General features: G+C 39.7%; 1 protein-coding gene across 18 annotated transcripts in view; it reads left to right on the top strand.

Moving 5' to 3' along the window:
• ankhd1 (ankyrin repeat and KH domain containing 1) overlaps window positions 1-12,794 on the top strand; it is a 180,094-nt gene that overhangs the window by 103,780 nt on the left and 63,520 nt on the right. For all 18 annotated transcript variants that reach the window (XM_078231000.1, XM_078230989.1, XM_078230993.1 and 15 more), the window contains one exon: window positions 7,716-7,818. In XM_078231000.1, the coding sequence (XP_078087126.1) occupies window positions 7,716-7,818 (103 nt within the window). The remainder of the gene's footprint in view (window positions 1-7,715; window positions 7,819-12,794) is intronic.

Genomic DNA, 12,794 nt, shown 5'->3' with positions numbered 1-12,794 from the left:
AGAATTTCCAAAATCAGGGAGAGAAAGAGAGAAACACTTATTTCCAGCTTAATGCCCCTTCTAAAACCTCAATCCTGCAGCTCAACTGCAAATGAAAGAGCCCCTGTCACCTGATCTGCCAATCATCTGATCTGAAGAGCCACAAAAGTTCCCACAAAAATAAACAAACCACCGTTTCAGCAGCTTAAGGAGCAATAAAAGGACATCTGGTAGACGGCTAGACAGAAATGACAAACATTGAAGCTGAGAGCTCCAGAGATCATGTTTTTAAAAAAATTTTCTTAATGGCACACTAATGTCACATTTTCAAAAAGATATTTGAATTCGGGTGACCATCTTAAGATCTCATGACGCAATTTCAAGTTTGAAGATTTACTGTAAAAAATCAAGCTAAAAACAGCAGTAACTGAGTGCTATTTTTTAAACAACTTGTAATCTTAACTGAGAGGCTTCCCCATTTAACTTTTAAAATGGCCAGAAATCCTCTGCCACGTTTATACTTTACACAGTCCCTTAAATGGGGACTATTCTCCCAGAACTAATCCAAAGCTACTCTTGAATCCTGATGCCCATTTCCATTTTGCTTTCCCAGCTGGGTGACTTCTAATCCCAGAACTGACTTCCACTGAGGGCTACACTGGAGATTGCTTTACTGCCCAAATCAGTAAAGCTTCTCGCCTGCCTTAAATCCTCAACACAATCTCTCCCATCTATGTTCTGTGCCATGAACCATAGGGGTCAGTATTTTCTTTGCTTCAGGTGCAGGTTTGGCTGCCTCTATTTTCCTGCTCTCTCTCCATTCATGCAGACTGACTTAGAGTCAGAGTTTTGTAGCACAAAAAGAGGCCCATCGTGTCTGCGCTGGTCATCAAACACCTATTTATTCGATCCCATTTTGTAGCACCTTGCCCTAAGCTTGAATGTATGGCATTTCAAGCTTCATGCTTCTTAGATGTTGAGGGCTCCTACCTCTACCACCCTTTCAGGCAAAGTCTCTCACCACCCTCTGGGTGAAAAAGTTTTTCTTCAAATCTCCAATAAATCTCCTCAACTTAAGTCAATCCTCCTCGCTATTGACTCCTTTGCTAAGGAGAAAAGTTTCTTCCTATCTCCCCTATCTATATCCCACTTAATTTTGTACACCTTTATGAAGTCCCATCAGCCTTCTCTGTTCATAAGGAAAACAACCCCAGCCTCGCCAGCTCCTCTTCATAGCTGAAATGCTCCAGCCCAGGCAACATCCCGTTGAGTCTCCTCTGCACCCTTTCTCGTGCAATCACATCCTTCCTATAGTGTTGCCACCAGAACTGCAGACAGTCCTTTAGCTGTGGCCTAATGAGCATTTTATACAGCTCCATCATAACTTCTCTGCTCTTTCTATTCTAGCCTTGGCTAATAAAGGCAAGTATTCCATATGCCTTTTTAATCATAGAACATAGAACATAGAAAGCCACAGCACAAACAGGCCCTTCGGCCCACAAGTTGCGCTGATCATATCCCTACCTCTAGGCCTATCTATAGCCCTCAATCCCATTAAATCCCATGTACTCATCCAGAAGTCTCTTAAAAGACCCCAACGAGTTTGCCTCCACCACCACCGACGTCAGCCGATTCCACTCACCCACCACCCTCTGAGTGAAAAACTTACCCCTGACATCTCCTCTGTACCTACCCCCCAGCACCTTAAACCTGTGTCCTCTCGTAGCAACCATTTCAGCCCTTGGAAATAGCCTCTGAGAGTCTACCCTATCCAGACCTCTCAACATCTTGTAAACCTCTATCAGGTCACCTCTCATCCTTCGTCTCTCCAGGGAGAAGAGACCAAGCTCCCTCAACCTATCCTCATAAGGCATGCCCCCCAATCCAGGCAACATCCTTGTAAATCTCCTCTGCACCCTTTCAATGGCTTCAACATCTTTCCTGTAATGAGGTGACCAGAACTGCGCGCAGTACTCCAAGTGGGGTCTAACCAGGGTCCTATAAAGCTGCAGCATTATCTCCCGACTCCTAAACTCAATCCCTCGATTAATGAAGGCTAGTACGCCGTACGCCTTCTTGACCGCATCCTCCACCTGCGAGGCCGATTTAAGAGTCCTATGGACCCGGACCCCAAGGTCCTTCTGACCCTCTACACTGCTAAGAATGGTACCCTTCAAATTATACTGCTGCTTCATCCCATTGGATCTGCCAAAATGGATCACCACACACTTATCCGGGTTGAAGACCATCTGCCACTTCTCCGCCCAGTCTTGCATTCTATCTATGTCTCGCTGCAACTTCTGACATCCCTCCAAACTATCCACAACACCACCTACCTTGGTGTCGTCAGCAAACTTACCAACCCATCCCTCCACTTCCTCATCCAGGTCATTTATGAAAATGACAAACAGCAAGGGTCCCAGAACAGATCCCTGGGGCACTCCACTGGTCACTGACCTCCATGCAGAGAAAGACCCCTCCACAGCCACTCTCGGCCTTCTGCAGGCAAGCCAGTTCTGGATCCACAAGGCAACAGCCCCTTGGATCCCATGCCCTCTCACTTTCTCAAGACACTTTATCTAAGTGTCCTGCTGCCTTCAGGGATTTTTGGACGTGCACCCCAAGGTCTCTCTGGTCTTCTGTACTTCCCAGCATCCTACCATTCATTGTGAATTCCCTTGTTTTGTTATGCATCAGCTCATTCTTTTCAGGGTTAAATTCCATTGACCACTGTTCTGCTATTTGATCAGCCCGTCTATATCATCCTGTACAAGGCTTTCCTCCTTGCCCCCTCCCCACACACCCCAACATTCACGCCTTGATCATTAATGTACACTGCAAATAGTAAGTGATTCGGCACTGATCCCTGCGGTACACCACTGGACACAGGCACAAAAGCAACCTTCGACTGTTACCCTCTGCCTCTTGCCACTAAGTCAATTTTGGGTCCAGTTTGGCAACGTGCCCTGGATCACATGGGCTCTTATCTGCTTGATCATGCGGGACCTTGTTAGAAGCTTTACTGAAGTTCATGCATCCAGAGGAAATGCACGCAAAGATTGGGAGATCATGCAAATTCCACACAGGCAGTCACCCAAGCCCAGAATTGAATCCAGGTCCCTGGCACTGAGGCAGCAGTGCTAACCACTGTACCACCATGTCTCCCTCGTTTGGGCCTGGGGATTTATCCACTTTTAAGTCTGCAAGTCTCTGAGATTCAGTGATATTTTAAGGAATCCTACAACTCGATACTACAGTGGCTTGCTCTGAACTTTTTCCCTTCTCAAAGTCCATCTGCAAGGCAACATGTATCATGTGGGCCTTATGTCCAGATAGAAATACTAATTATCTATTCTCTCGACTGCCTCCCTCTTCAACTCCATTCTGTCTTTGAATTAAATAGATAAATAAAGTCAGCACAGAAGTTCTTCCCATGGGAACATTAGCATCTTTTTCAGCAAAGCTCTTGATTTGGGCCCATCGCAACCAAGCCACAGAGACTTGTCAGGCAAAACTCAAAGCAGGCCACATAAACTCCTTCATTTCTTAAGTGACAATGCTAAACATAAACTTTAACTTCATTTTTGTAACAGAAGTGATTAAAGAAGATATGAAGGTAGAAAGCTGAAAATTCATAAACTAATCAAACCTCAAGGATAAAGCCACTAAATGAATTCCATCTGCACATATTAGATGCTAGGAAAGTGATACCAGAGACAATATTACACTTAAAAATTCATTATAAGGCGAATAGTACCTGCATACTAGCAATGAGCTGATGTGATTTCTATATATAAGCAGGATGATAAGTCAAAGGAACTAGACCAATCACTGAACATCAGTGGTAGGAAAATAATGGAATTCTTACTCAAAGATGTAATTGAAAAACAACCAAAAACTAGAAATATAATCCAGAGTAGTTAGCATGTTCAAACATTGAAGGTCATGCTTGACCAATCTGAACTATTATGAAGAAGTAACAGAAAGGGTAGATAAGGTTATTGTTCAAACAAATGTGTCTGGATTTCCAAAAGCCCTTTGATAAAGTACGGAACAGTTGACTCTAGGTCAAAGCATGTGGAATCAGAGAGAATAACTGAATGGATAACAAACTGGCTACAGAATAACAGTGGAGGTCAATAGCAGTTACTCAGATTGGCAAAAAGTGGTGTTCAACAAGGATTAGTCCTCAGACCATTATTGTTCACTATTTCCTTATGTTTTGGAACTGAGAAAACAATTTCAAAATTTGCAGATGATACCAAATTAGGGGTTAATACAGAAGGTTCAGTTGTGTGGACATAAAGAGGATATTTCCACTTCCAGAAATAAGGGTCATAGGTATGAGGGTCACTAATAAACCCAAGAGGAAATTCTTTATCCAGAAAATAGTTAGAATGTGGAACTCCTCATCAGGAGGTAAGTTGTATACGTGTATTTGAGGGGAGTCCAGATATTCGCACAATTGAATGTAGTGAAAGGGTATATTGATGTGGTTAGATGGAGAAGGATGGAAGGAGACTTGTCCAAAGATGTGCGGGTTAGGTTGATTGGCCAGGTTAAAAATTGTCCCTTCGAGTCCTGAGATGCGTAGGTTAGAGGGATTAGCGGATAAATATGTGGGGATAGGGCCTGGGTGGGTTTGTGGTCGGTGCAGATTCGATGGGCCGAATGGCCTCCTTCTGCACTGTAGGAATTCTATGATTCTATGACTTGTGGAGCATGAACTTGTAGGGCCAAATGGGCTGGTGTGTGCTGTAAGTAGTATGTAATGCCTGTTCAGTTGTTGGATGGTCTTCTCATCAGAGGTGGAGGAATCGAGACCACCACTCTTTCCATCCCCAGCCTGGCCCTGTGTTGTCTTGCACGATGTATTGCATTGTGTATCTTTATTTGGAAAGAACAGGCAGATTACAGGTGAGGCTTGCGGTTGATTATGATTGATCAACTGTTAATGTTGTGGCAATGTGCATGAGGTGGAAGTGTGGAATTTACTGTGCGATTGAGTTGTTGTAAAGATAGGCACGCTGCAGGATTGGGTGATAGAGCAGCTCTCATAGCAAGTATGGTCAGAAGTGTCTGTTCTGAGTCCTGTTTTCAGAGTGGAGTGTGGCAATATCCGGGCTGGTGGACAAGGGAACCTACCTTTCCAGCTCTAGGTAGGTCATTAAATTGCTTCCTGTACTTTGTGAACTGGTTGAAAAAGATTATCCAGTGCCATCTCCCTCCAGGCTACAGACTGGCAGGAAGTTTAAACCATTATTTTGAAATCTGTTCTTTTCCTGACCCATTTTAAAACTCCAGTGTCATAAACATAAAGTGTATGAGAATAGATTGGGGACTTTCATAAATGGGAATGCCAATGTCATAAACATAATAAAAAGGTACTCAAAGGAAGCTTGGGATCAATTGGGGATTTGAAAGAAGGTTAAAGGTATGGCTGAAATACTATTGTACATTTTGCATCTGCCTTCAATGGAGGCATGAATGCTGTCATAATTTTTTGTTTATTCATGGGATGTGGGCATCGTTGACAAGACCAGCATTTGTTGCCCACCCCTAATTGAACTTGAATTGATTGGCTTGCCCCACTGTTTCAGAGGGCAGTTAAGAGTCAGCCACATTGTTGTGAGTCTGGAGATGCATGTAGGCTGGAACAGGTAAGGATGGCAGATTTCCTTTCCTAATGAACCAGATGGGTAATCACAGTGGAGGAGGTAATAGAAACATTTGGTAGGATCTAAATAGAGATAGTTAAAAAGTTGACATTGCTCCAAGTAAAAGTCATCTGGTTCAGTTGGAATGCACTTGAGTGTGGTGAGGGAAGTGTAAGTTGAAATCATGGAGGCTTTGGCCAGAATTTTCAAATTCTCGGGTATGAGAGCAGTGCAAAGGACTGTAAGAATGCGAAGATTATGCCCCTTTTCAAAAAGGGTAGAGGCATAAACCCAGCAACTACATACTATTCTACCTAATGTCGGTGGGAAATCTTTAGGGTTGATAAACCAAGACTAAATTAATATGGAAAATAAACCTAAATGATTTTTTTAAAGCCAAATGGTATATGGTTTATTAGGTAAATAGACTAAAATATATGGCAGTAAATAAACAGAGGAAAACATTTAAAACACTTCAAAACGTTCAACAAAAATACATTCCATTGAAAAACAAAACCTCATCAAAAAAGACCCATCCATGGCTCACTTAGGAAATTGAAGATAGCATTAGATTTTAAAAAGTAGCTTAGAGGCTTAAAATGTTTGAGAGAACAATAACAAGTCTGAGCATTGGGAGTGTTTTAGAAACTAATAAAGGATCACCAAAAAGTTGATAAAGGGAAGAATTGAATGAGAATACATTGGTCAGAAATACGAAAACAGATCGTAAGAACTTCTATAAGTGTGTAAAAGGGAAGAGATTAGCTAACGTAAATATTGGTCATTTGGAAGCAGAAACGGGAGAAATTATCATGGGGGAATAAGGAAATGGCAGAGACCAAAAGAGAAAATGCTGGAAAATCTCAGGTCGTCTGGTAGCATCTGTAAGGAGAGAAAAGAGTTGACGTTTTGAGTCCAGATGACCCTTTGTCAAAACTCAATTTGCTCAATGTCTCTGCCAAATGGCTAAAATATGAAGAAATTCAGGTAATCCGTATTAGCAGAAGTACTGAAGAAATTTAGGACAAAAATCTGAAAAGCCCCCAAAACCTGGTGACAGTTCTAAAAGATTTGACTGCAAAGATAGTGATTGCACTAGCTGCGATTTTGAAAAATTCCTTAGATTCTGGAACACTCCCAAAGGATTGCAAGTTGGCAACTGTAATGTGGCTTTTCAATAAAGGAGGGAGAGAGATAATGGGGAACTGCAAGCTTTTTATCCTGGCGTCAGTCGTTGGGGCAATGTTGGAATCTACTTTTAAGGAAATCTTAGTGCACTTAGAAAAGCATAGTATGATTAGAACTCGTCAACATGGCTTTATTTAAAGGAAAGTCTGATTTGACATTTATTAGTTTTATTAAGGATGTAACTAGTAGGGAAAATAATGGAGAACCACTAGATGTGGAATATATGGATTTCCAAAAGGTATTCAATAAAGTGCCACAAAAAGATGCTAGACAGCTCAAACATATGGGATCTTTTGCTTTATGAATAATAGCAGAGTACAAAAGCAAAAGGGTCATGCTAAACTTTTTATGAATCTGGTTAAGTGCTAACTGGAGTACTATGTCCAATTCTGAACACCATACATGAGAACGATACAGAGGAGATTTGCAAAATAGTAGCAGGGATTCAGGAGTTCGGTTACACAGAGAGGCTGAAGAAACGGGCTTGCTCTTTTACAGCAGAGACAGAAGATTTAATCAAGGTGTTCAAAAACATGAAGTGACAGAAGGATCAATAACAAGATCTCAAATTTAAGTTGATTAGCAAAAAAAACAGAGGGGAGATGAGTTTTTCTACTCTATTGTTATGATCTAGAATGTATTACGTATAGGGTTCCAGAAGCAGACTCAATAGCAACTTGAAATGAAATTAGATAAATACTTGAAGGGGAAAAATTTGCAGGGCTAGGGACATTAGATTGGTCTTTTTATTGAAATTGAGGCCTTGGTAAACATTAGAATTTTACTTTGAATGAAAATTTTCTGAAGTTAGGCATCACTCACAGACAGGAGTATAGGTTTGTGACTATTGCGCTCTTAATTTGCAATTGAATTGTTGATTTTTTTTTTCAGGTTCCCAGAGTACCAGTGCAAGCACTCGCAATGGTAGTTCCACCCCAGGAACCTGATCAGTCTCCAGCAAATGTTGGAGCTACGCTTTCTGTCATTAATAAAGGTGAGGGTCTCTTGTTTTTTTATTAGTTGAGGGAGGAAGTTGGTGTTTTTCTGTGGATTTTAAGTGTATAGTTTCCTTCCCAATTACCATCCCTTCGGGGTCTGAGTCTCAAACGACACTGAAGGAAGCATGAAGGAACATGTAGGAATTGTACCTAACAACTCATTTGATTTCATAAATTAAGCACATGATTTCATTGGAGGCAAGTTTAGTGTCTAATTTTCTTTTTGTTGCATAGTTTATTTAGGATTCGTTGAGTGTAGCTCAGTTCAAATACTACTTGTGCCCCTTGAAAGTCAAGATTTTCTGCCCCTTATGGTTTTGATGACTTTTCATAGATTGTCACCTAGCTAACGGCAGGGTAACTGGTTTAGGTAGGTTTTAAAGGTAGAGTTCTGGGGTGAAAATTTTCATGGCCGTGGCGATCAATGTTAGAAAATGCCAATTTATTTTGCTTTTTGAGGTGAGAGAATAGGAAATATTTTGTTTGAGAAAGACATACCATATTTTGGCATGTAGTCATGATTTCTATTTATAAGGGTTTCAACTGAGACCAGAAAGCTGTAAAAGATCTTGATGTTACTCATGTCTCTCTGAAATGGTTCTTAGGGCCATTGCAGAAATGATTCTTAAGGCCATTGCAGCACGTATATTGGCTGCTTGGGTGGCCCATGGAGTAAGCAAAATATTGGTCTTGAGAAATGTGTAGTGTAGTTTGTAGCTTCACATACAATCAATGTTCTAAAGCTGAGAGAAATTGCATTCCTAGATCATTTCAACCTAGTGCCCCCTCACAGTCCCCATGAGGAAGCTGGAAGCTGAGAGAGTACATGACTGCATCTTTAATTTTATCTAAGATGTGTACTCCAAATCCAAGATTCATAATGAGGGAGTTAAGAAATTCACTGAACTTCTTTGCCTAATAAGGAGTCAAGTATAATCACTATTGCCCATTTCATGCAGTGTCACCATCAATGTTTTGTAAAATGACTTGAGTGCCTTCCAAGCATTGCTGTGCCTTCCAGGCATTGCTGAAAGAATTAGTTTGCTTTTATAAAGATGATTTCTTGTGACATTGGTGAATTTGTGAATTTATCTGGGGATACAATCTGCTTTACTTAAACAATGTTGAACCATGGGTCAACCAGCACATTATATTAGCAGATGTCTCTAAGACCAGTATTATGACTGAGGTTTGGCCCTATTTGCTCTTTGATATAAATACTGGGCTCATGGATGTCAACTTGATCAGGTCTATGGGGAGGAAAAGTATTGAACATTTGATCTAATGACCTCAAAATCCCATGCCTAGTAAAGCTAATGGATGCTTGAGGTGTGTCCTGAAAGTTTGTCCTCATGTTTTCACCCCCTACATGTGCAAAAGAAGGATTTCCTTTGGTTCACTTGAGAAACCCAGATCCCATAGGTGGATTTGTGGCATAAAGGGGACATAGTTACTTGAAGGAATTTCTGGCTTACATTAAGTACTTTGGAGGTGGAATAATTCTTGTTGCAGAAAGGATTTCTGCCAAAACTGTTAAATGAAGGTCTAAATTTAGCAGTTGATGAGGAAGTCTGGTACATAATATTGGATTTAGATATCTACAATATCAAAATGGTATGTATGTTGCCAGCTGTCCTACATATTTCCTTCCACATGCTGAAAACAAGTGACTGTGGCTAAGAAGGAAACTGAGACCTCCATCTTCAATAACTCAAAATCCATTTGTTCAACCAAACTGTAATCACCTCTATCTCTTGGCTCGAAATCATTTTTCTTTGACCACCTGTGAGCTTTGGAACATTTCATCACATTGAAGATTCTACACAAATATAAGGTTCTGTTGTTAATAGTTTTTATAGGAAATGCATTTTTGTACGTCCAAAACTTATACCCACCATGGTTTATTTTGTAGCGAGGCAAGCAGTTAACACTGAAGCTCTGCACCTCAAATTGAGGTATGGTGCTCATGCTATAATCAGGCAAACAGTGGCATTACATGGTCAGTTTTACTGTTCACCATGCTGCTTCCTGGTGTCAGCTGAATTGTAGGGAGTTATTAAGTCTGCACTTGTCAGTTAGTGCTCAACCAAAGACGATCCTTCTTGGGAAGGTTTTAAGGAAAGATAACTAGGATGTCTTTATCTCTGATGTGATGATCCTTGTGGTGGAAAAATGGAAAAGGAGTCGAGCTTCCATTCCTGATTTGGTAACCCAATACCTGAGTCTAATAGATTTCCAGTTGGCATAGCTGATGCTTGGCCAACAAGCTCAGCTGCTGAGAGGCCCGTTTTGGAGGTGGGCAGCGATTCAGTTTCACATAGCACAATGTCAAAAGTTGCTGCCTTTGGGTAATATTCCTAACTTGACAGCTGGAGGAAACTTACCATGCTCTGTCCTGTTAAGATGTGCAGCACTGGCAAGATATGTGATTAAGCTCCGGCACCATGCTTGGGCTAAGAGGAAAGATTGGGAGGGTCTCCTCCAAAGGTCTCTGTATTTAGGCCATTATGGCGTTTCCCTACAATGTTCAGCTATATCATGTGAAAAGAAACTATGCTAGTGTGGATTCCTTAATAGCATGATTTAGAGCTGTAACCTTGGTGATGGGTTTCAGTGTATATCATTGGAAATCATAAATTGGAAATTTTCAAAGTTTGATTTAGTCTTAGAAATATTGTACTTTATGACACAACTCAAATGTGGTCTAAGGCATGTATCTCAGTATTTTTAAGGATATAAAACCAGATAAAAGATTATTTTAAAAGTTTGAGTTGAGTGAGAGAAACATACAAAAGATAGTGAGTGGATATTACTATTTACTAGAGTTATTATTTCTAATGCTAGCTACTTATTTTGGAATGTTTTAATACCTGAACTCTTAATAAACTTTGCAGTAATAAGCTATCCTTCTCTATGTATCAAGATAGCCACTAACTAGGGGCTCCTTAGTTAAAGGAGGGCTGAAGACACTGCAGCAATTCCATTGGTGATCTGAATGACCTCCGATCATCTGAAAGGATTGTTCAAAGTGGCTCCATGCTAACTTAAGCGCTTGCTTTTGTAGCTGAGGATGGTGATTAGTGTATGAAGTATTTTTGCAGGTGCACAACTGGAATTGTAAGCAAACGTGTGACATGTGAGATCAACTACTGCAGTGCCTGCTAACTAATGGCGGGAGGTCTGCTATTGCAAAATTCTATAGTCAGAATTTTTTTCTGGGAGGAGAAACCAATGCTGCCATGAAAATTTTCAAATGATTTGAACAATGATAATTGAGGGTCCATTGTAATGCACTACTCAATCTAGCCTAACTTTTTTTTAATACCTTTTGATATGTTGCTGGGATTGAAATCAACCAAAAGAGTTGGCTTTTTCAAGTTGACTGCAGCTGCCTTTATTGCGAAGTACCTAATTTTAAACTAGATTAATTAGTAGTGTAGGAATGCATTTAACTGTTGTGTCGCAAAAAGTAACCTTTTTACATTACAAGAATTCTCAAGTAATTGAAATATTTTGTTAACGTCTTCCAGGGGGATATACAAGTTGCTTAATCTGGACCACTAATGGTCCAGACTTCAATAAAGGACTTCTTAATGGTTTCTGCTTAAAGCATATCCATCTATATAAATTACATTTTAAGACTTGGGTCGCAAATGCACTTCGCTACTTCCATTTTGTTGTACTAATATTGTTAGTGTTGCCATTTCCCTAGGTGCAGCAACCCCAATCAGGACCCAGTTTCAAAAAAACATGTGGACAGGTCTTGCTGATCCCAGCAGGTTTAGTTAAGGATTGTCATCTGCTTCATGAGATCTGTGCTTTGGAATTGGTAAAACTATCAGAGTAACACAACAACAAGAAAGCAGATGTTCAAGTCATAAGCAATGATCAACATATTGCCCTTTCAATGAAAATGTTAATTTAGGACATCCAGTTTTTAAACAATGGAATAAAAGTATTATCACCAGCATCCTGTTAGTCACGGCTTTTATCTCAATTGCTTGAAATAAATTTAGCTAAATATATAAATTTAAAAATTCAGAATTATGTTTAGAAAATCCTGATTTTGGTCAACATTATGAATAACATGCTGCTAATTTAGCTGTGTAAATTTTCCTTGCATCTAGCTTTTGATGCATAATAAGCAGGTGACTGCATAATGTGAAGTATTCAATTTTAAAATATTTACTGCAAAAGATTGAGACATTGTGGAAATGAGCTGTTGTATTTTCATCAACTTGTTAAATCAACTTGCTCAATTTTAAAATGACTTTAATATCAGTACATGTACAATGAACCAACTGGCCACCATCTACTGTGCCACTCTTCATTAGTCCATTTCAGTCACTTTTTTGGATTATTACATGATTGACATTAAATGTTATATGATAGAGTAAAAATAGAACAAATTAATAGCTAACACTTGTCAACTATTATTACTATTGCCCTGTTGTTGAATTCGTTTTACACAAATGCAGCTAATTTTGAAAAAATATATTGATAAAATTAATATTACTGAAAAAATTAAATGATAACTGAGCTACTGGACTATTTAATATCTAACCTTTTAGTTGCAAAAAGTTTGTTTTTGTTTAAAACATCCAGTTTTCATCACAAAATATAGCATTGCTCCAAAATTAAAATTCAATTTTTCTGTGATAGACCACTTTGCTATATAATCAAAAGATGTCTGGAAGAGAATTGCAATTCAAATTTGTTTTGGATCACAGTTTAAGGGGTGTTGTTTTCATGAAAAATGATACGCCAATCCTTTTTGTCATTTGTGTAAACACAGCATAAAAGCCATCACATTTGTATGTGTTGTTGTGGCAAATGATGTAGTGCTCTTTTTGCCAGATGCTTTTGCATGAAGATGGTGTCTTGTAAACCAGAACATTTTCATTTTCTAAAGAAGCAAAATCCCACAAGAAAGTTGCTTACCTTGGGTCATTGAGGCTAGCTAGTTGTTAAC

The sequence above is a fragment of the Mustelus asterias genome, chromosome 16, assembly GCF_964213995.1.
Source record: "Mustelus asterias chromosome 16, sMusAst1.hap1.1, whole genome shotgun sequence".
Taxonomy (NCBI): domain Eukaryota; kingdom Metazoa; phylum Chordata; class Chondrichthyes; order Carcharhiniformes; family Triakidae; genus Mustelus; species Mustelus asterias.
Note: the sequence above shows the minus strand (reverse complement) of the source record. Positions and strands in the feature narration are given on the sequence as shown.